At 50.6% G+C, this 23457-nt stretch overlaps 6 protein-coding genes across 6 annotated transcripts; 3 read left to right on the top strand and 3 right to left on the bottom strand.

Annotated features, from left to right (window-relative positions):
• Window positions 1-45: 45 nt before the first annotated feature.
• P174DRAFT_449082 (dynein heavy chain) lies at window positions 46-13677 on the top strand. The gene is made up of 3 exons (XM_024828805.1): window positions 46-581; window positions 645-12958; window positions 13018-13677. The coding sequence occupies exons 1-3, from the start codon at window positions 299-301 to the stop codon at window positions 13462-13464; spliced, it is 13044 nt and encodes a 4347-aa protein (XP_024686056.1). The 5' UTR covers window positions 46-298; the 3' UTR covers window positions 13465-13677.
• On the bottom strand, window positions 13477-14660 carry P174DRAFT_110792 (histone H4). Its single transcript, XM_024821021.1, has 8 exons — window positions 14491-14660; window positions 14378-14406; window positions 14304-14319; window positions 14154-14241; window positions 13984-14043; window positions 13864-13881; window positions 13778-13798; window positions 13477-13723 (listed from the first exon to the last, which is right to left on the bottom strand). The coding sequence occupies exons 1-8, from the start codon at window positions 14556-14558 to the stop codon at window positions 13697-13699; spliced, it is 327 nt and encodes a 108-aa protein (XP_024686057.1). The 5' UTR covers window positions 14559-14660; the 3' UTR covers window positions 13477-13696.
• A 181-nt stretch (window positions 14661-14841) lies between these two features.
• Window positions 14842-16584, bottom strand: P174DRAFT_439239 (survival factor 1 family protein). The gene is made up of 5 exons (XM_024826747.1): window positions 16396-16584; window positions 16123-16328; window positions 15588-16012; window positions 15153-15529; window positions 14842-15101 (listed from the first exon to the last, which is right to left on the bottom strand). The coding sequence occupies exons 1-5, from the start codon at window positions 16429-16431 to the stop codon at window positions 15003-15005; spliced, it is 1143 nt and encodes a 380-aa protein (XP_024686058.1). The 5' UTR covers window positions 16432-16584; the 3' UTR covers window positions 14842-15002.
• A 249-nt stretch (window positions 16585-16833) lies between these two features.
• P174DRAFT_385374 (mitochondrial 54S ribosomal protein uL11m) lies at window positions 16834-17671 on the top strand. Its single transcript, XM_024823252.1, has 2 exons — window positions 16834-17032; window positions 17132-17671. The coding sequence occupies exons 1-2, from the start codon at window positions 16904-16906 to the stop codon at window positions 17462-17464; spliced, it is 462 nt and encodes a 153-aa protein (XP_024686059.1). The 5' UTR covers window positions 16834-16903; the 3' UTR covers window positions 17465-17671.
• A 401-nt stretch (window positions 17672-18072) lies between these two features.
• Window positions 18073-18696, bottom strand: P174DRAFT_428901 (uncharacterized protein; the record flags this gene model as incomplete). The annotated part of the gene is made up of 4 exons (XM_024825540.1): window positions 18073-18221; window positions 18317-18412; window positions 18467-18545; window positions 18673-18696. The coding sequence occupies 4 exons, from the start codon at window positions 18694-18696 to the stop codon at window positions 18073-18075; spliced, it is 348 nt and encodes a 115-aa protein (XP_024686060.1).
• Window positions 18697-19755: 1059 nt separating this feature from the next.
• On the top strand, window positions 19756-23208 carry P174DRAFT_428902 (putative protein kinase; the record flags this gene model as incomplete). The annotated part of the gene is given in 5 exon segments (XM_024825541.1): window positions 19756-19944; window positions 20269-20401; window positions 20421-20818; window positions 20918-21429; window positions 21513-23208. 5 exon segments carry the CDS (start codon window positions 19756-19758, stop codon window positions 23206-23208), a joined length of 2928 nt encoding a protein of 975 aa, XP_024686061.1.
• Window positions 23209-23457: the final 249 nt, after the last annotated feature.

Here is a 23457-nt window from a genome sequence, read left to right on the forward strand (position 1 = left end):
AGTAATAATAATAATAATAAAATAGTTAGGTGGAAGATCAGATAGATGAAGCCCAAATGAACAAAGGGTCATGGTCATCTAACTAATTTCCGTACTCCGTTTCTTAATTATCCCTTCAACTAATTCCGACGATCTCTTTTGTCAACACGCTGCTTCAAACTCAAACGACTTATCCTTTCGGCCTAATCTACCTACTAGTCGGCGTTGCGCATTCATACACCCGAACTACCGCTCAGGTCAACTCCTTATCAACCTCTCGATGCTTACCGTGGGCCGCTACCTGTAAAGATTCACCAACATGGAGGTCGCCTCTGCGGGGGTATCGAACGGCGTCCCAGCCCCAGCTCAGGCGTCGTTCGTCGATTCTGCGGCTTTGATTCAGTACTTGGTCGATGTCCTGCAAGCAACCCTAGGAGCTCTGAAAACCGAGCTCGAGAGCACAGGCAGCTTGCTATCGGAGGCCAAATACAGCGAGACGGCGCAGAGATGCACACGTTTTGCTTCAGAGTCACAGGTAGCTCTTTACGTGCAGAAGGATCTTGTCGCTTCAGAAGGACCGAATGCTGCAGAGGATGGTGAAGGTATGTGTATTCCAAACTGTCGGCTCTAAGACAGAATGATAACCGTGTCTTGTTCTTCTGCAGTTTCTTCTGTTCAGTATGCCTACAACCTCTCCGCTGAAATCTCCTCTTCCTCTACTACGGTCGCCTCTGTCGCATTTATCAAACGCCCTGCGCCCATTGACCCTACGCTTCCCATATCGTCGCAAGTTCAGGTTATCAACCTCCCCGGCCCGGCATCTCTCAACAACGCCCAGGCGCAACAAGGCACCTCTTTGTCTCCTTATGAGGTCCTCCATCTGCTCGTGCACCATGCGCTGAGCCCCTATTTCGAGGCCAATACCCGCAATCAGGATGCAGCGACTGGCTTGAAACCCAGAACGGACACAGAGGTGAAGACTGGGGTGCCGGGGACCAAGAAGAAATTTGCAGAACTGGAACTAGGCTTGCTCCACCTGCAACAGAATGTTGAGATTCCCGCGCTGAACCTGCCGCTCCACGAGGTAGTCCAAGCCGCCCTGGTCGAAGCGGAGAGCCGAGGGATCAAGCCTTCTGTGGAGCTGATTCCCTCAAATGTTCTGGAGAGTAGTGCTTTTATCAACAGCATTCAAAATACCGTCAATGCTTGGATCAGGTCAATTCAGACGATCACGAAAATGTCTCGCGATGCCGATAGCGGATCCGCAGCTCAAGAGATCAACTTTTGGCTGTCGATGGAGACCGCTCTCGAGGGTATCGAAAACCAGCTGCGCAGCGATGGTGTTCAGTTGACCATGGATATTCTCCGCCATGCCAAACGTTACCAAGCAACGCTCAGCTTCGTTGCGGACACCGGATTGCGAGAAGCGACGGACATGGTGCAGAAGTACAATCAGCTTATGCGCGATTTCCCCCTGGATGAACTGCTTTCCGCCACCACCTTGCAGAAAGTCCAGGAATCCCTGGGTCTGATCTTCGGCCATCTTAACAAGAAGTTGAAGATTTGCCCTTACCCTATCAAGCGAGCTCTTGCCCTCGTCGAAGCTATCTCGGGTGATCTCGACACGCAAATTCATAGTCTGCTTCACGGCCGAACAATTCTGCACCTGGACTATCGCGAGTTCCGTTCTCTGATGAAGACGTGCGGTGCGATCTGGCGAACTTGGGATGAGAATCTGAAGGAGTTCACCAACGTCGCCCGTGAATCCACAAGACGTCGAAATGAAAAGTTCATCCCTATCAAGATCGCTGCGCGGCACGAAAAGACTCAGGAACGCCTGAAGTACATCAACACCTTCAGAGTGAATCATGAGCAGCTTCAGAAAACTATCGTAAATGTACTCGGCCCCAAGACTTCGTCTACTGGAGACACCGCCAACGGAGCAGGCTCCGATGGTGCTGTGATCGTTGAAGAGATTGGAGATGTTGATGCGGTCGAGGAAGTTGCACAAGCATATGCTGCGCTGAAGAATGTAGATGTGCTGGACGTATCTCCGGAAGGCACTCAGCAGTGGATTCAGGAGGAAATTGCCTACAATGAGCGCACCTCTCGTGTTGAGAACTCGATCATCGCTCGCTTGCGCGATCGTCTGGCTACAGCTAAGAATGCCAACGAAATGTTTCGAGTCTTTTCAAAGTTCAATGCTCTTCTTGTTCGCCCAAAGATTCGAGGTGCGATTGGCGAATATCAAACTCAACTTATTGAGAATGTCAAACAGGACATTTCCGCCCTGCATGAGCGCTTCAAACAACAATATGGCCACTCGGAGGCACATGCGATGGCACAGCTGCATGACCTTCCCCCTGTGTCAGGTGCAATCGTCTGGGCCCGCCAAATTGAGCGGCAACTCGACGGCTACATGCGGAAAGTCGAAGATGTCCTTGGAGAAGATTGGCATCTTCACTCCGAAGGTCAAAAACTGCAAGCCGAGGGCAATCTCTTCCGGAAGAAGCTGGACACGCGACCCGTTTTCGAATCGTGGCTGCATGATGTGCAAAGGCGTCACATCACCATTGCGGGCCGACTGTTCAATGTTACGCGCAATCGCGCTGCAGGAAATAGCCTAGAGCTCACCGTCAACTTCGATGCTCAGATCATCGCCTTGTTCAAGGAAGTCAGGAACCTCATCTGGCTTAACTTCCAAGTTCCGCATGCTGTCAGCAGTATCTCAAAAGAGGCGAAACGTGTTTATCCATACGCCATCAGCCTGATGGAGAGCGTTCGGACCTTGCTCCAAACCACTCGCTCCATTGCTGCCATGACAGAGGTTGCTATCCTACTCAACGGGTACTTGAATGATGCGCAAGGCATGGTCATCAAAGGAATTCCCCTAAGATGGGAGTCTTTCGTTCATTCGTACGAGCTTCACGTTAAACAATCTGCCCTGGCAAATGGCGCCATTGAGTCTGCTATTCCCGGCAGAGGAGAAAGCAAGCATGTTCAATTCGTTCGAGAATTTGCAGGATCAGCGTCAGTGCTGCAATCAAAAACGGCTGTTCTGTCTTCAATTTACGAAACCATCCAGAAAGCCATCCTTGAGCTGAAAACATGCCCGTACGAGGCTTCGGCGTTCAAGCAGCGTCTGGACACGATACAAGTCGCTGTTGACAAGCTTAATCTGGAGAACTACGTCAACCTGGGGTACTGGGTCGCGCGTTTGAACCAAAAGATCGAGTCAATCCTTCGTGACCGGCTCCATCGCGCCATTCGTGAGTGGATCCACTCCTTCAACGCAGCCAAGGAGCAACAGAGTGCTTCACAAGTGTCGATTGGAACCCAGCATCCGGCCGCGGGCGAGCCAGAAGCTGTATCGTACAAAATAGAGTTCCCCGAACTAGTTCATGAAATCTCCATGCGCAACCAGGTTCTTCATCTTGATCCGCCTTTACAATATGCTCGAGCGAGCTGGTTCTCCCACTTCGACAACTGGCTTGGCGTGATCTGCCACCTTGAGAAGATCAAATCATCCCGGTATCAGATATCGATCGATGTACAGAAGGTTCAATTGTCCGAAGCTTGCTTCGCTGATCTTCCGCAGCACTGCACTGAAGAACTTAGCCATGTCTACAGTGTTGTGGAGGGCAGACTCAAGGAAGTGTCAGAGTATGTCGATAAATGGTTACAGTTCCAATCCCTATGGGACTTGCAATCCGAACAAGTGTACGACATTCTAGGCGACGACCTAGCGCAATGGCTTCAGTTGCTTCAGGAAATCCGTAAGAGCCGAGCCACATTCGACACTTCCGAGGTCAGTCGGTCATTTGGCAACATCAAGATAGACTATGAGCAGGTCCAGACCAGGGTCAATGCCAAATACGATCAGTGGCAGCACGAGATTCTACTGAAATTCGGATCGAAGCTCGGAGCCCGGATGAGAGAAGTCCATTCAGAGATTGCCGCGGCCCGTAGGGACCTGGAAGGACAAACCCTCGAGGCTTCTTCAACCGCTCACGCGGTTTCCTTCATCACAATTGTCCAGCAATGCAAGCGCAAGGCAAAGGTCTGGGAGCCGGAAGTCAATCTCTTCCGACAAGGCCAGGCTACCTTAGCGCGCCAGCGATACCAGTTCCCTACTGACTGGCTCCATGTGGAGAATGTCGATGGCGAGTGGGCAGCCCTGAACGAATTGCTTGCGCGAAAGAGCAAGATTGTCCACGACCAGACGGAAGGGCTGCGCGCGAAGATCACTGCTGAAGACAAAGTCATCGGTGACAAGATTACCGAAGTTATTGCTCAGTGGAACGAAGAGAAGCCCGTATCTGGAACTATTCCGCCTGAGGAAGCATCTCGGACTTTGAGTTCCTTCCAGGCCCGCCTTGAAGGCCTCCAGGCCGAATTTGAGATGGTGTCCAAGGCCAAAGAAGCCCTCGATCTCCCGGCTAGCTCGGAGTCCTCGTTACCAGCAATTCTTGAAGAGGTACAGGATTTCATGTCAGTTTGGGCAGCTCTCTCAACCATCTGGAAGAGTCTCAATGACTTGAGGGACATGCTATGGACTAGCGTGCAGCCCCGAAAGCTCCGCCAGTCGATCGATGGCTTGATCAAGATGACCAAGGAAATGCCCAGTCGTATGCGCCAGTATGCGGCTTTCGAGCACATACAAAACGTCCTGCGGCAGCTTCTGAAGGTCAATCCCCTGCTTTCCGACATGAAATCCGAAGCTGTTCGAGAAAGACATTGGCAGAAAATCTACAAAGCTCTGAAGCCTGGGAAGCGATTTTCTCTCGTTTCCCTTACACTGGGAGATGTATGGGATCTTCAACTTGCGACCAGTGAGACCGTCATCCGCGACATTATTGCCCAGGCGCAGGGCGAAATGGCTCTTGAGGAGTTCTTGAAATCTGTTCGGGAAACATGGCAAAACTATTCTTTGGATCTTATCAACTACCAGAATAAATGCCGCCTGATTCGCGGATTCGATGACCTGTTCGCTAAATGCAGTGAGAACCTGAACTCCCTGCAGGCCATGAGACACTCGCCATACTACAAAGAGTTTGAGGAGGAAGCTGCTTCCTGGGAAGACAAGCTAAACAGAGTTCACGTCCTCTTCGATGTCTGGATCGACGTTCAAAGACAGTGGGTGTACCTTGAAGGAGTGTTTACTGGTAATGCCGACATCAAGCATCTTCTTCCCCTTGAATCGAGCCGCTTTCAAAACATCAATTCCGAATTCTTCGCCGTGATGAAGAAAGTGTACAAGGCTCCATTTGTTCTCGATGTGCTTGCCATCAACGGTGTACAAAAATCACTGGAGAGATTGGCCGAGTTGCTTAATAAGATTCAAAAGGCCCTGGGTGAATATCTCGAACGTGAACGTATCTCGTTTCCTCGTTTCTACTTCGTCGGTGATGAAGATCTGCTGGAGATCATCGGCAACAGCAATGACATCTTCCGCGTCGCGAAGCATTTCAAGAAGATGTTTGCTGGTTTGTCAGGCGTCCTCATGGATGACGAGAATAACATCGTTGGCATCACATCGAAAGAGGGCGAGGAGGTCCGCTTGAAACGAGAGATCAATCTTGTTAAAACCCCCAGGATCAATGATTGGCTCACTGCATTGGAAACCAGCATGAAGTTAACACTGGCGGAACTCCTGGGAGAGGCAATTGAGCAATTCGAGACAATCTACAATGCCCCCGAGGTCGACCGCACTGCTTTCAATGACTACTTGGCCAACTATCCCGCGCAGATTGTCGTTCTTGCCAGTCAAGTCGTCTGGACCAACGCTGTGCAGAAATCTCTGGAAAATGGAGGAGCGAACCTCAAAGAGCAGTATGATGCCCAAGTCCGAGTGCTGGAGTTGCTTGCTGCCACTGTACTCGGGGACCTCGACGCGATTAGTAGAAAGAAGTGCGAACACATGATCACTGAATTCGTCCACCAACGCGATGTCATCTCGAAACTCATGGCGGCCAATGCCAACATCCCGACGCACTATTTGTGGTTGCTGCAGATGCGCTATGTTTACCATGCCGAAGGCGATTTCCTCCAGCGGTTACACGTCCATATGGCAAACGCTAAGCTCAGTTACGGCTTCGAGTACCTCGGAGTACCTGAACGCCTCGTCCGCACACCTCTTACTGATCGCTGTTTCCTGACCCTCACTCAGGCTTTGTGTCAAAGATTGGGTGGCTCTCCGTACGGCCCTGCTGGTACAGGAAAGACGGAATCAGTCAAGGCACTGGGTCTGCAGCTTGGTCGTTTCACTCTTGTGTTTTGCTGTGATGACACTTTCGATTTCCAGGCAATGGGCCGCATCTTCCTGGGTATTTGCCAGGTTGGTGCATGGGGCTGTTTTGACGAGTTCAACCGTCTCGAAGAGAGAATCCTGTCCGCCGTCTCACAGCAAATTCAAAATATCCAGCTGGGCTTGAAAACTGGAGTCGACGATGAGAAGGCACAGATCGAGCTGGTCGGAAGACGCCTCCGTGTTAATCCCAACACCGGAATCTTCATTACCATGAACCCTGGCTATGCAGGCCGTTCAAATCTGCCTGACAACTTGAAGAAGCTATTCCGGAGTGTTGCCATGTCGAAGCCAGACAAGGAGTTGATTGCGGAAGTGATGCTCTTTTCCCAGGGCTTTAAGCAAGCAAAGCATTTGTCCAAGCATACAGTACCGTTCTTCGACCACTGTGCCTCGCAGCTGTCAAAGCAAGCCCACTACGATTTCGGTCTGCGTGCTCTTAAAAGCGTTCTGGTCAGCTCTGGAGGTCTCAAGCGTGCGAGACTTGCTAATACCGACGGCGACCTGGGCCCAGATGAGGTCATTGAGCCCCAAATTATCGTTCAAAGTCTGCGGGAAACAATTGCCCCCAAGCTTGTCCGTGAGGATGTAGACAAGATGCTCGAGATTCAAGCGCACAACTTCTCCGGAGTGGAGTATGTGCCCGCAAATTACGAGAAGCTTACGCAGGCAATTCGGGACATCGCTCACGAGCAACACTTCGTCGACAGTGAGACGTGGATCGCAAAGATCCTTCAGCTTTACCAAATTCAGAGCATCCACCATGGTGTCATGATGGTTGGCAAGTCCGGATCCGGCAAATCGGCCGCTTGGAAAATCTTGCTTCAGGCCTTGCAACGGATTGAAGGGGTTGAAGGTGTCTCCCATATCATTGACTCCAAGGTCATGTCCAAGGAAGCACTCTATGGTAATCTTGATAGTACCACCAGAGAATGGACGGATGGTCTGTTTACGGGCATCCTGAGAAAGATCGTGGACAACCTCCGAGGTGAAGACACGAAGAGACACTGGATTGTGTTTGATGGCGACGTCGACCCTGAATGGGTTGAGAATCTAAACAGTGTCCTTGATGACAACAAGCTGCTGACCCTTCCAAACGGAGAGCGTCTGAACCTGCCTTCTAATGTCCGCATAATGTTCGAAGTTGAAAGTCTGAAGTACGCTACTCTGGCCACAGTCAGTCGTTGTGGTATGGTATGGTTCAACGACGACACTGTCACTCCTCTGATGATGATTTCCAACTACGTCGAGTCGCTCAAAACGAAGACCTTTGAGGATTTGGATGATGACAGTGCTCCTGCAGGACAAGCTGCAGTCAAGACTCAAGATGCACAGGACATGCTTTCCACGATTCTCAAGCAACTTCTGGAGACCGATCAGCTTGTTCTGAAATCTCTTGATGAAGCCAAGAAGTACAATCATATCATGGAGTTCACCGATATCCGTGCCCTGAATACTCTGTTCAGCTTGCTGAACAAGGCCTGCCGGAATGTTCTCGAGTATAACATTCAGCATGTCGATTTCCCGCTCGATCACGAGCAGATTCAATCGTACATTTCCAAGAAGCTTCTCCTTGCTCTCGTCTGGTCCTTCACCGGAGACTGCCCTTTGACAGATCGCCAGGCCTTCGGGCAGTTTGTGTCGGCTATGTCGACAACAGAATTGCCGCCTGATGGAGCATCCTCCCTCATCGACTTTGACATCACGCTACCGAAGTCGGAGTGGATGAGCTGGCAGTCTCAAGTCCCATCAATCGAGATCAACACCCACTCCATCACACAAACCGATGTGGTCATCCCAACCGTGGATACTGTTCGCCACGAAGACGTGCTTTACTCCTGGCTCGCTGAGCATAAGCCCCTGCTGCTCTGTGGTCCACCAGGTTCCGGTAAGACCATGACCCTCTTTGCAGCACTCCGAAAGTTGCCGAACATGGAAGTGGTGGGCCTGAATTTCTCAAGCGCCACTACTCCGGATCTTTTGATCAAGACTTTCGAACAGTACTGTGAATATAAGAAGACTTTGAATGGTGTTGTTATGTCTCCCAACCAAATAGGTCGTTGGTTGGTCATTTTCTGTGATGAAATCAACCTTCCGGCACCAGATCGTTACGGAACACAACGGGCGATTACCTTCCTGAGACAGCTTGTTGAGCAGAATGGTTTCTGGAGGACATCGGACAAGACTTGGGTCACCCTGGATAGAATCCAGTTTGTTGGAGCTTGCAATCCTCCAACTGACGCGGGCCGTACCCCTCTGGCGGAACGTTTCCTACGCCACTCTCCTCTGATTATGGTCGATTATCCTGGAGAAATCTCGCTCATGCAAATCTACGGCACATTCAACTCGGCTGTGCTCAAAATCATCCCATTGCTACGCGGATACTCGGAGGCACTCACCAAAGCCATGGTGCAGTTCTACTTGGAATCTCAACGCCGATTTACTCCCAAGATCCAACCGCATTACGTGTACTCTCCTCGTGAGCTTACACGATGGGTTCGTGGTGTATATGAGGCCATTAAGCCGCTTGAGACACTCTCCGTCGAGGGCCTGGTGCGTATATGGGCACATGAAGCTTTGCGTCTGTTCCAGGATCGACTGGTCGCCGAAGAAGAGAGAAATTGGACAGCCGATGCAGTCCGCCGCATTGCACTTGACAACTTCCCTACGATTGACGAGGAGCAAGCGCTGAAGGGGCCGATCCTGTTCTCGAATTGGTTGTCTAAGAACTATGTCCCTGTTGAACGAGAGCGACTACGCGACTTCGTTAAGGCTCGCTTGAAGACCTTCTGCGAGGAGGAGGTTGATGTTCCTCTGGTGCTCTTCAACGATGTTTTGGAGCATGCACTGCGCATCGACCGGGTGTTCCGCCAGCCTCAGGGCCACCTCATCCTCATTGGTGTCAGTGGAAGTGGTAAAACGACATTGTCTCGCTTTGTGGCTTGGATGAATGGTTTGAAGGTCTTCCAGATCAAGGTACATGGAAAGTATTCTTCGGAGGATTTCGATGACGACTTAAGAACCGTTCTTCGACGCGCGGGCTGCAAGGGCGAGCAAATCTGCTTTATCATGGACGAGTCCAATGTTCTTGACTCTGGCTTCCTTGAGCGCATGAACACACTGCTCGCTAATGCCGAAGTTCCCGGCCTGTTCGAAGGAGATGAGTTCTCGTCTCTGATGACCGCTTGCAAGGAAGGCGCTCAGCGCCAAGGTCTTCTCCTCGACTCTCAGGAAGAGCTCTACAAGTGGTTCACGCAGCAGATCGTCAAGAACCTTCACGTCGTGTTCACCATGAATCCCCCTGAGGAGGGTCTATCTTCCAAGGCTGCCACGAGTCCCGCCCTGTTCAACCGTTGTGTACTCAACTGGATGGGTGATTGGTCTGATCAAGCCCTCTTCCAGGTCGGCTCTGAGCTCACTCAGTCACTCGACTTGGACAAGCCAAACTTTGTTGCGCCTGACAGCATTCCTGTCGCTTATCGCGATCTCAGCCTTCCTGCGTCTCATAGAGATGCGGTTGTCAACTCGATGGTCTATATCCATTATTCATTGCAGAGGTTCAACCAGCGTCTGCAGAAGCAACAAGGAAAGACCACATTCCTTACTCCCCGTCACTATCTTGACTTTGTCGCTCAGTATGTCAAGCTCTTCAATGAGAAGCGGGAGGATCTGGAAGAGCAACAGCGGCACTTGAACGTCGGTCTAGAGAAACTCAGGGATACTGTCGACAAAGTCAGCGACCTGCGTGCTAGTCTCGCCCAGAAGAAAATGCAGTTGGAGAAGAAGGATGCGGAAGCAAACGAGAAGCTGCAACGCATGGTTGCCGACCAAAGAGAGGCAGAGCAACGGAAGGCTGTGTCTCTTGAAGTCCAGGCAGCCCTGGAGAAGCAGGAGAAAGAAGTGGCTTTGCGCAAGGAAGTTGTGCTCAATGACTTGGCCCGAGCCGAGCCCGCTGTTCTTGAGGCCCAGAAAAGCGTGCAAAACATCAAGCGTCAGCATCTTACGGAAGTTCGTTCTATGGGCAACCCGCCCGCTAGCGTTCGGCTTGCTCTCGAAGCCGTGTGCACTCTGCTTGGCCACAAAGTAGACAGCTGGAAGACGATCCAGGGTATTGTCAGAAGAGATGATTTCATCGCCAGTATCGTCAATTACGACAATGAAAAACAGATGACAAGAAATCACCGTCTCAAGATGCAGAACGAATTCCTTTCAAAGGAGGATTTCACTTACGAGCGAGTCAACCGAGCCAGTAGAGCCTGTGGTCCCCTTGTGCAATGGGTGGAAGCTCAAGTCAACTACTCCGAGATTCTCGACCGTGTTGGCCCGCTGCGTGAGGAAGTCGGTCAACTTGAAGAGCAAGCCCTGCAGACCAAGGCAGAGGCTCAGGCCATCGAGAATACCGTCCAGAACCTCGAGAGCAGCATCGCCACCTACAAAGCTGAATATGCTGCCCTCATTAGTGAAACCCAAGCCATCAAGACAGAAATGTCAAGGGTACAGTTTAAGGTCGACCGAAGTGTTCGCTTACTTGATAGCTTGTCGTCCGAGCGTACACGTTGGGAGGAGGGAAGCAAGTCATTCGAAACCCAGATCAGCACTCTCGTGGGTGATGTTCTGATTGCCGCAGCTTTCCTGGCTTATGCTGGTTTCTACGATCAACAATTCCGGAAGGCGATGATCGATGACTGGGTCAACCAACTGGCGCAATCAGGCATCAACTTCAAGCCACACAATCCGATTACAGAGTACTTGTCGAATGCCGACGAACGCTTGACTTGGCAAGGTCACGCCCTTCCAGTTGACGATCTCTGCACCGAAAACGCCATCATCCTGAAGCGGTACAACAGATATCCTCTGATCATCGATCCTTCGGGTCGTGTCACCGAGTTCTTGCAGAAGGAAAGCACAGATAGGAAACTCACGGTCACAAGTTTCCTGGACGACTCCTTTGTCAAGCAACTGGAGAGTGCCCTGCGTTTCGGTAATCCAATCCTTATTCAAGATGCAGAGCACCTGGATCCCATCCTCAACCATGTCCTCAACAAGGAATATCAAAAGACTGGTGGGCGTGTTCTCATCCAGCTCGGCAAACAGGAGATTGATTTCTCGCCTTCGTTTAAACTTTTCCTCTCGACAAGAGACCCCTCTGCGACTTTCCCGCCGGACGTGTGCAGTAGAACCACTTTTGTCAACTTCACCGTCACACAGAGCAGTCTGCGAACTCAATCGCTCAACGAAGTACTCAAGTTTGAGCGACCGGATGTGGACGCGCGGCGCACCGACTTGGTTAAGCTGCAAGGAGAATTCAAGATCCATCTCCGTCAGCTCGAGAAACGACTGCTGCAAGCATTGAACGAATCGCGCGGCAACATCCTGGATGATGACAATGTTATTGAGACTCTAGAGACCCTAAAGAAGGAGGCAGCAGAGATCTCCAAGAAGATGGTGGAGACCGAGGGCGTCATGACGGAGGTCGAAAATATCACCTTGAACTACAGCATTATCGCTCGCTCTTGCAGCGCTGTCTTTGCTGTATTGGAGCAGCTTCATCATATCAATCACTTCTACCAATTTTCGCTGCAGTACTTTGTGGATATTTTCCACTCGGTCCTCTATCAGAACAAGCGCCTTGCCGCGGAGAAGGACCACTCGGCGCGCGTGCAAATCATCCTCAAGGATTTGTTCGTTACGACGTTCCAGCGGACTTCCCTGGGGCTGGCTCAGAAAGACCGTATCACGCTGGCAATGCTTCTCGCACAAGCTGCTCCTTACCCGATGGACAAGACAGTCATTGATATCATTCTCGATGAGTCGGTGCAGGGTGCCGATCTGTCGACTGCTCCGGAGCTTAAAGAGCAGGTTTTGACCAAGATCTCGCACATGCCAATCTTCAAAGCGTCATTCGCCAATATCTCACAAGAACAATGGGGTCAGTTTTTGGTCGAGGAATTGGCTGAAAACTGTGTCCCGGTCGTTTGGGATGACAACACCGAGCAGCTCGACCGACTGCTTCGCTCATTGTTGCTGGTGAAGCTTTGCAGGCTGGACAGATTCGTACCAGCTGCCGAGCGTTTCATCGAGGCGGTCTTTGGCCGAGAATTCTTCGAAGGAAGTTCCGATTTGAAGGACGTTGTTGAGCAGGTTGCAGCAACCACACCAATCTCTCTTAGCTCGAGTCCTGGATTCGATGCTAGTTACAAGGTGGATGCTCTCGTCGAACGTATGCACGCAACCTGCGCCAATATTGCAATGGGATCCAACGAAGGTCTCGAGAGTGCCGACAAAGCAATCAGCAATGCTGCTACTGCCGGAACGTGGGTACTGGTCAAGAACGTACACCTGGCACCTTCGTGGCTTCAAAGTCTGGAGAAGAGGCTCGACTCGCTCAAACCCCACAAGGATTTCCGACTCTTCCTGTCAATGGAGTCCAGTCCTAAGATTCCAGTCAATCTCATCCGCGCTTCTCGCGTCCTGATGTACGAGCAACCAGCCGGTATTCGTGCAAACATGAGGGACTCGCTGTCTACTCTAATGGAACGCGCCGGCCAACCTCCCGTCGAGAAAGCGCGTGTCTATCTCTTGCTTTGCTTCTTGCATGCCGTTATTCAAGAAAGACTTCGTTATGCGCCTAGCCTGGGTTGGAAGGGCTTCTGGGAGTTTAACGACAGTGACGTAAGTGACCACTTTATCAAAACTCATCATTGCAATCCCACTAACAGAGTTCTTAATAGTACGAATGCTCGGCCCATATCATCGATGTCTGGGTGGAGACGGTTGCCCAGGGTCGATCCAACGTTGCACCCCAGAAACTCCCTTGGGAAATGATCCGTACCCTGATAACGGAGACATATGGTGGCAAGGTCGACGACGCTGAAGACTTCCAGGTGTTGGACAACCTTGTGAACAGCTTCCTCACTCCAGCTGCCTTCGAAGTGGACTACAAGCTCGTTTCTGGTGTTGAGAAGGACGAGTGTCTGGCACTGCCTGGAGAAACCAGCATCCGTGACTTTGTCGAATGGGTCAAACGCCTCCCTGAGCGAGAGCCACCCACGTACCTGGGTCTGCCAGCCAATGCTGAGAAGCTACTGTTGGTCGGGCATGGCAACAAGATGATCTCGGACTTGTCGAAGATCACTACTTTGTTGGATGAAGGGGAGCAGTTGATGATTGAAGGTTAAGTCTATTTCCAAACTTAGACCAAGAATTTTCTGTACTTATTATAGTCCCGCTGGCGGATTTCTTTTCCTCATTGTTTTGTTGTGTTGTGTTGATAGACTTGACTACGCAGCTTTCTTTCAATATTTGTCTTAGAACTTTCTTTCTGCCATCCATTCTTGTTGATAGTCACTATGTCCCAAGGTTGGATTCTCAATCAACTCCGTTCCAGTTCCAAACAGTCACCCCAACGACCTAGAAACCATACATGGTTTGACCCATCTGTAATAGGCAAACTTTAGTAACTGAACAACTCTAAGGACAAGTAAAGCTCACTCTTTGCAAGGCGTAAACGACCTTGAAAACCAGACATTTGTATTAGTATGCGCTCACATGGTTCCCAGCTCAACTATCAGACTCACATCTCGTGTTGTGACAACCTACTCGAAAAGATTAACAAGAGCAGATATAGTCGGTCAACTCGAAGAATCCTCCACTGCACAGACACAGACACACAAGGAAATAAATTCAATGCTACTAACCTTCCTATCGTGCCGATGAGTCTTCGAGGACTCTAGGACTTGCACAACTTGAAACAGAATCTACAGATAGGCGGTTAGTACATTTCCTTCTCCTTTGCTGCAAACACAGACTTGTTCTCCGGGGAAGGCCGAGGAGGTGCTTTCCTGGTGATTCGAAGGGGAAACCTTACCTCGCGCAGCCGTCCTCTTATGACGGAGCGTATCTCGGCGTATATGTCCGTTTTTATCCGGACTACGCCTCCACGACGGGCGAGACGGCTGTCATTCCGATGACGGTTCAGAGGGCTGTCTCATGGATGTTTCTCGGATGAGTAGCTTACCGGATAGCGGGTTTGGCTTGAGATCGTGGTTAGCGGGTTGGAGGTTCGGATTTGGCTTTTGATGGGAGGCTTACTGATACCCATGATATTGTCGCGGAGGAAGCTGTGAGTTCATGATTGGTGAGCAGAGGGGGATGAGGACGGGATGCCGGTCACAGTCCCGATTGTCGAGGTCATAGGCACTTACCGGCGCCGGTGGCCTTTTAGGAGGAGGCCACGAGTATTCGGGATGGCGGCTAGGTGAGCGACGTCCATGTTGATAGTAGTGATTTGAGGTTGTGGATGAATTGTTGACAGTTGCGAAAGTTCAAAGAGATGCTATGGAAGATTTCGTGAGAATGTTGGAAGAGGGTTCTCTGTTGGCAGTTGAAATAATTCTATGGTATAAATACTACGAGTTGTTTTAGCTTACTGTCTATTGTGATGTGCTACTGGAGATGGCGTTGAATGGGGTGAATCACTTACATTGAATAGCACAAACATGAAACCAGCATTGATGTGACCCCTAGATGTTCAGAAGAACTGGGATAATAGCATGGAGATTTGGCAAGTATGAATAGCATTAAAAGAATTCTTTATATGAGTAATTAGGGTCACGCAGGTTGCGCGATTTATGATTATCAACGAGAATGGGCAAAATAATACTCAAAACGCCACAGACAAGTTCCTGTCAGGTGTGATATATGTACGTAGAGTCATTCACGAGATGAACGTAGCCTCAGAGAACATAGAACCCTCCTCTGAGAACTCCTCGTCGCCGATCTTGAGCTTCAGAGACAGTTTCTCTTGGGGAGAATACTGGAAGATTGTTAGCCTGACAACCCGCAGGCTGATTGTAAGAAAACTCACCTGGAATATGTACGGCCGCGTCCCAGCAACACTTCCTGCGATGGTTTTGACGAAGCCTGGTACTTCAGCCATGACATCGACGCGGTCCAGCCGGTCACCAAGGGGCCCATCGAGCTCTGCGTGGACATCCTTCTCGTCCTTCGACTTGCCCTCCCAGACCCACTTGATGGAAGTTGGAGCAGACCAGTCGCTATCCGCGTCATGGGCCGACGCGGTGTGGGTAGCCGAGTTCGTTGCACCGGCATAGATAATCTCGTCATCCTTGACGATTCCACCGACATTGACGACCGTCGAGCCGTACGAGGGCGGTGTGGTGTACTCCATCATGACGGCAGAGTACGACGGGGTCTGGAAGTTGACAAAGTTCCATCGTGCAGCTATTTCCCGGCTCAGTATACTCATTCACGTTTATACCACAAGGTGAAAGGAACTCACCAGCGTGATGGGGCTTCATGCCCTGGATGGCATGAATGAACATTCCCCGACCGGTGAGGTCATAGGTCTTCTCCTTCGTCGTAATTGTACCCTCAACACGGCACCGAGGCCAGAAGGCATGCATCATGGAGCCCCAGGGGTTCGCGGGATCAGTCCCGAAGTAAGATGTGCCGTCCTTTCCTACGACAAAACCGGGGGCGGCGCGGGTGAAGGTCAGATTCACCAGGCTGTCCTCGTTGACGGCGGACTTGATGGTGTATGCAGTTCCCTCCTCGTTCAGCGTCAAGGCGAGATTGTCGGCTCCGAAGGACAGCATGTTCTCATCGAACATGTAGTTGTACAGGGGGTCGGAGTGCCAGATGTGGGGTTGATCGCCTTTGAGGTTAAAGATCTTTGAGTTGAATTGCGCAGTAGTGTGGATTCCTCTACACGAGTGTCAGGTCCTGAGCCAGCTATGATAACATGGTCCCATTGCAGTGCCGACAGGCGCAAAATGAGGCCCGAGGATTGCAAGAACCGGAACATTTCCACTCACGCGATGTTGGAGTAGATGACCTGCACCATGACCAGGGTGCCATTGTCGGCCATCACATAAAAGGTCTCAGTTTCAACATTGGTATATTGATAGGCGCGCCACCGCAGGTCGTCCTTGGTCAACTCGGTATAAGGGGTCTGTTGAGCTTGTTGGGCGACAGACTGAATGGCCTCGGGCCGTAGATGGGCTCCTGAGTGCCCGCAACACTTGCGAGGCTACATATAGCATGGTCAATCAGTATGGTCGATATTATACAGAAGAAACGAACAAGACCGGAGAGATAGCATACGTAGACTTGAGCCAGTTCATGATGGACAGATAGAGATGATGATTGTAAGTTAGGTGTGAGGGAGGGATGAAGGGAGAGCGAAATCAATAGTAGCGCGCGGGGCACTAATGGCGTCGATCGGCTGAACTACAGCAGCTGTATTGGCTTGTGAGAGATTGCAGAGGTGATATTGATGCTAATGGTGATAACTACAAAGCACTATAGACTATGACGACAATTTGCTAAGGTAGGACTCTCCTACGATCATGATATTTCAACGACATCATCGCCATGGCGTCCCACCTCGATCAACTTGAGCCATTTGAGCAGTCCAAGAATGCTCTTTTTTACCGTCTCTGCGGCCGGTCGGAAGATGACCCAGAGCGGTAAGAAACTCCGGCCCTGGGACTTATCCGAACCCGAACAAAACTCGGCCGCAAATAGTTGGCGGATCACTTCATTTTTTGTATACAGACATACTATAATTTCGTCTCTTTGCGGACATATCTCACAATGGCGAAGAAGGCATTGGCTAAAGATCAGATTGTCAAGCTCATTGTCGGCGCTGGACAGGCCAGTCCCAGTCCCCCAGTCGGTCCAGCCCTGGGTAGCAAGGGTGTCAAGAGTATGGATTTCTGCAAGGTACGCTCCTCTCTTCACGTCCTTCTTCGGCATTAAGGCGGATCTGGATGAAAAGGATGAATTTTGATCGTCTTACTAAACCGCCGCGCGCCCGTATAGGAGTTCAATGCCAGAACCGCGCACATCAACACCGGAGTCCCAATTCCCGCACGAGTCACAGTTCGCCCTGACCGATCATTCACCTTCGACCTTCGAACCCCAACGACGACATATCTCCTCCTGCAGGCTGCGAACGTGGAGCCCCGCAAGAACCGCATCCGCGGAGCCATGAAACCTGGCCATGAGACCATCGGCAAAGTGTCCCTGAAGCATGTGTACGAAATCGCCAAGATCAAGCAGTCCGAGACGAGATTATCGGGGTTGAGTTTGCAGGGACTGTGCAAGAGTATCATGGCGCAGGCAAAATCGATTGGCATTCAGGTCGTGCCTTGAAGAAGCACCTAGAAGACAGGACTGTTCATCTCAGTGTATACTTTTGCGATTCGTGCGACTGCAGCCATGCTGTTTTGGATTACGACACCGGCGTTGTTTAGGTTGGGCTTTTACAATGTGTACATTATAGGATTTGCATGCGATATAGAGCGTCGCCAAATACCCACAGCATTTGCACGCACTGAATAAATTGAGTTGTGGAACTTGAAGACCCGTTGCTGAGAAGCATTGATCGCGGTCAAATTGACAGAGTCTTACCTCGTGAGGTTACGTTGCTCTGCCTTTGCCTTGAGCTTTCGATATTCTGACAAGCTTATAAGCGGTGTGAGAAGGATATCACTTTTGGACCATCGCGTTCTGACGAGGTAGTTCATGGCATTCCCTCATGCTTGGGTGAAGATCACCAGCTCCAAGTGGCAATAGCAGGAGACAGTTGTGGAAGAAATCGACGGGGATGCTCAAGGACAACTGCTAGTCAGGTGTTGCCGACCAGATGAGACTCGTAGTTTATTTGCCTAGGTATCTAGCCAACAGATCATAGATGTAATCATCAATAGTGTCCAAGTGTTGCACATCGTCCTCCCTGAATTCGCTTGGCGAGAATGAAACTATGCAAATCCACGCAATCCCTCAACAACTGTTGTCTTGGCAGATTTCGAATAGGAAGAGAATAAGAAAGAAGACATGGTGGACGATGCTACCTTACGAGCAGATCCCCAGTAGAAAGTAAACGAGAGTTGTAATTTGCTCTTGTCAACTATCAAGTTCCGAAGTCGGTGAGTACGACTACAAGTCATTTCCCAATTCCCAAACCGGAAGTTTCTCTACCCCAGCATTCTTTGCCCCTCATACCTGCATTGTTCTGGAATTTCCAGACAATTGCTGACGAATTGCCGCCATGTGCATTCGGCTGCATTGAGACAATTTTGAATAGTGAATGCTCTTCCTCTAAGAAACATGAGTTGAACCGTTTTCAATAGCTCCAGTTCATTCAAGTCATACTTTCCAGCTCTCCACTCTTGTCAGACGACTCCCCAAGAATAGCAGTCTTGAAAGTGAAAGCCAGAACAATGATTATCCACTACGGAGTGAATTACTCTACCTCTTTGCATCATCATTGATGATCTCCATGCTAACCGGATTCAGTAGTGTCATAGTAAGAGTCTTGGCATCCGAATCGGGACTAGTTTTCTGGCCATGTCACTTACCCCACCAATATCTGTGGTTACCATGTTGGAGCTGCAAATGGATTGCTGGGGTATCTAACCATGCAGGTTTGTTGTACGTAACCTACCTTGGGCACTCCAGTATACAAGTCCTAGTCTGGAGAGAATCTCCAAATCAGACGTGGAAAGAAATGAGAGATGGTTACCTGGCTGAGATACTCGAACTTATATTGTAACTAACGACATGAGATCAGCATGCAGTTGGCAGGGAGATTACCGTCCGAACCAGGTACTTAGGTACCTTGTACAAAGGTACCTGTACCTTGCCTTTGCCTGTCTTCAATCCTTCGAATTAGCCGCTGCATGCACGATCCTTATCTAGTGAATCATTGATTCAACGCCAAACACAATCCAGAAAAATCTAGCGGGGTAGAAAGCAGCCATCCCGGTCCCCGCCAGTGCGGGATTGGCCCGAACTCGTCCTCACACAGTATGGCACTTGGCTTCCAATCGTGGGTGGTCTGGGTGGTTGGCTGCACGGATAGACGGCATCCGTCAGATTCCCCTAGCTGATGAACGGACTGGTTCTTGTCCTTGGGGTTCTTGGACCCGGCTGCAGATGGGGGCAGCTGACCTCGAACATGTAGGCCTGTGTGTGGTGAAGTTGGTGTCTCCACGGAGTATTCTTTAATATCTTAAAAGGTGCCAGGTGTATAGAGTAGAGAATGAATATCTGCTGCGTCATACAAGTTGAGCAGACTTCCTACTCCGTACGGTAGGTTGAGCATACTTGTCCACAATATTCCGAGTATTGTTACCTTAGTAACGATTCTCTTCGTTGCAAGACCTGTACTTAGCACGAGGAAAAGATCGATCAACTATTTGCTCTGCCAGCTATGACAGTATTCTGAGGGAAGGGGGGATATCCGCATATGAGCGTACTGTCTCCCGGTGCTTGGGCCAAACAAAGCTGTAATATGATGATATTTTCTTCGCCGAGTCCCAAGTCACCATCTAGATATGTGACAGCTAAACTAGCATATTAGTCTTTATTAAAATAATCGTTGATGTCTTGTCTTTTCATAGTAAGAATAATATGGAGTACATACAAACATAGTCGTAGTAATGTCCAGGCGCAGAGTCCAGCCCACCTTTCTCTGTTGTTCCGTCGCCGCTATTGCCGCCGCCGTCCAAGCCCAGAGTCGACGGACTCTTGAAAGTGGCTCCAAACTCTCTATCCAAACCCGTTCTTACTCTTCTCCCTCTCTTCGTTCTCCATTCCCCATTCTCCATTTCAGCGTTTATTCGTCCAAGGTAGACATTTCTATTCTACCCAGCAACTACGACTTGTGGATCTTCCTATCTTAATCCTTTGTCGTCTTATCTTCTACCCAGTCCTACTACTTTCAATCTCATCGTCACCTTTCTTCCCAAACTTGTTCGATTCTTCATCTTCTTTCTTTTAATTCAGAGCAGTGGTGATTAATAATTGACTCCATCCCATTAGGCTCCAACTGGGACGGTTGAGTAACAATCGGTCTTCGCCAAAAGTTTTGCTCCGTCTTCCATACGAGATTTACCTCCCCGCGCTCACTCCTTACAATTCCCACGTTATCTAGTCCTCTACGTCCTGTGCAGGTTGACCCCGCAGGTACAGTGTACAGTCGCAGCAGGAATTACGATCTGAACGACAAGGATTTGTCATTTCAAAGTTTAAACCAACAGGTCGCAACTGCGGAGGGGCATGCGTTCCACAGCGTGGTTTTGACGAGTCCGTATGACGTCTGGAGCGACCGAGTTTGCCGGTACAGCCAAAAACATGGGTCCCAGTAAGCAATGCTCTACCTTTTCGCCTGCAACTCATTCTCTAACGCAGTCAACTTCAATATTAGCATCTCAGTCAGGTCAGGAGCACACCCCTATGGCAGCTGGCCAGGCTACGGGTTCGTCCAACAGTGAATATATGGCCAAGACACAACCGGGTCAGGTTCGGTTTTCCACCATCACCGAAGAAATCGAGCCGCCCGACTCTTCAAACGCTCCTCGATCACCCGAACAAGAATCCGCGGTGCCTCCAAAGGAGAACGATGATTTACAAAGACTAGCAGAGAGCCTCCAAAGCTCTCAGTTGCAGGAGACTCGATTGCGAAACTTTTCTTACGATCCTGTTTCTCTTCCTTCGTCAAGGGTATGTGGCATGCGATCGGTCAATGTTGGCTTTCGATATTATTGTATCACTCTACAAAGCCTAGCAGTCGATATAGACTAACACTGCGTCACTTCACAGGTCGCGTCTCGAGAGTCAAGCGATCGCAGCGCCCGGGAACCTAATGGCTCCTCGTTGCCGTCTCCCCGTGCTTCTCCGATGCAATCGCCTCCTCTTACACCTGCAGCTACTAATTCGCGTGAGGCCACACATCAAGGCGTTCCTCCTAACACCAATGTCACGAATAGAACCGCTGCTGCAGCCATGACTCCGCAAACATCGCCTCCAATAGTGGCTGAGAAAAAGGGGGTACCGCAGAGCGCGCCCTCGTCTCGGCCCTCTTCCACCGACCAACTGTCCAAGCAGATCGATGTTTCGAAAACGTCATCTCATCCCTTGAACGGGCCCAAGCATCGGGCACAATTCTTTCTCGGTCCCGGGGCTGAACCGAGCTCGCAGGAGGAGAGCCCGCCAATGACACCACGAGACTATACCCCGCCGGGCGCCATTACACCTGTGGGAGAGCCGAACGACCCGTATGCCCGCAGCAAGCGACCACCTCAGGCTAAGAACCTTGCCCAAATCGATCAAAGGTTCATCTTTGGAGGCCGTGACTCCAAACGCCGAAGCCACACCACGCCAACGTTCGGTCGTCCCGGAACCCCCGCTCCTCCAGTGCTGGCGATTTGAAATCTAGCGACAAGCGGAGCGGTATCTTCGGCAGCAAGAAAGATCTACGACAGAGTAACAGTGGTGAAAGCAAACACCACCATGGCCACATGGCGGAGCTCAAGCGATTCTTCAAAATGGGTCACCACAAACATAAGCGAGGCGATTCTCCCTCTTCTATCCCGAAGCGGTCGAGCCGCTCTTCTGGGAAGAGCACGCCCTCAGAAAACGTTCCTTTCGCCGATGACCACGGGCTCAACACCAAATACGGAAAGCTCGGGAAAGTTCTGGGCTCCGGAGCCGGCGGTTCTGTTCGGTTATTGAAGCGCAACAGTGATGGAGTGACTTTCGCCGTGAAACAATTCCGAGACCGTCATTCCTGGGAGACGATGAAGGAATATTCCAAGAAGGTGACAGCCGAGTTCTGTATTGGGTCAACACTGCACCACGGCAACATCATCGAGACACTCGATATCATTCAAGAGGGAGATCACTGGTACGAGGTTATGGAATACGCGCCCTATGACTTGTTTGCGATCGTCATGACCGGGAAAATGTCCAAGGACGAAATCGCATGCTGTTTCAAGCAAATCCTCAGTGGTGTGGCCTACCTGCACGGCATGGGACTGGCACATCGGGATTTGAAGTTGGATAACGTGGTGGTCAATGAGCACGGCATCATGAAACTCATCGATTTCGGCAGTGCGGTTGTCTTCCGATATCCCTTTGAGAATGACATTGTTCCTGCTTCTGGTGGGTTATTCCAACGCGGATCTCTTACTTGGACCAGAGTAGCTAACTTGTTTTGTGCTACAGGTATTGTTGGATCAGATCCCTACTTGGCACCCGAGGTGTACGACGAAAAGAAGTATGACCCGCGTCCCACCGATATATGGTCATTGGCTATCATCTTCTGCTGCATGACACTGCGCCGATTTCCATGGAAGCAACCCCGCGTCAGCGATAACTCCTATAGGCTCTTTGTCTCGACGCCAACTCCCGGAACTCCTGTCCCGGACGCTGATCCGAAGCGTCACCGCGCCATTAAATCAGCTCCAGACCTGTCGTCTATTGATAACGAGAGCAAACCGGCGCCGCCTGCGGAGGAGAAGAACGGATCATGTGAGCCTTCGGCACAATCGGACTCGGAAAGGAAACAAGCCCCAACCACCTCCACGACGAGTGACGAGAATCGCCCTCCTGAGTGTTCTAAAGATAAGGTCAGCGGCAACCTCAGCAAACCGACTCGAACAACGAGCAAGGAAGCGCCGCCTCTCCCAGCTTCAGCGCAGTCATCGAGTCAGCGTCAGGAGGTCATCAAGGGTCCTTGGAGGCTCCTACGTATATTGCCGCGCGAAAGCCGATATATCATCGGCCGCATGCTCAAGGTGAACGTGAAGGAGCGGGCCACCCTCGAAGATGTTTTGACCGATGAGTGGGTTCGAAACATCCAAGCTTGCCGGCAGGAGGTAACGGGCGAGCTTATTAAAGCTTGCAACCATACCCATGTCCTGGAACCCCCTCGCCATCGCAGCCGGTCCAGAGCAAAGCCACCAACAAGCCCAGTAACAAGGCGAAATAGGCCTTCCGTCTCGCTTGTCCCTACAAAATGTTTCTGGTCTTACAGGTGGAATGATTGCTCCCGAATTTTGGATACGATCTGTCTCTACCACCATCCATCTTTCCTCCTTTTATTCACTTAATCCGCCATTACGATAGCCAAGGGCCTCTCATCTGAAATTCTATGCCTTACACTTCGCTATGGTGCCGGGTGGAGCTAATACATCCTGTGTCTGCCCTTGCCGCCGTTCTTCGTCTCTGAATACGTGACTGTGCCACGGGAGCTTATCACACTTCTCACCCCCTCATCAGACTCATCCGTTCTATGTATCATTGTATTGTTGATCTCAGCGTTGGAAAGAGGGCTTAGTGATTATGTTTACCAGGCGTTG

Source organism: Aspergillus novofumigatus (genome assembly GCF_002847465.1).
Source record: "Aspergillus novofumigatus IBT 16806 chromosome Unknown P174scaffold_2, whole genome shotgun sequence".
NCBI lineage: Eukaryota > Fungi > Ascomycota > Eurotiomycetes > Eurotiales > Aspergillaceae > Aspergillus > Aspergillus novofumigatus.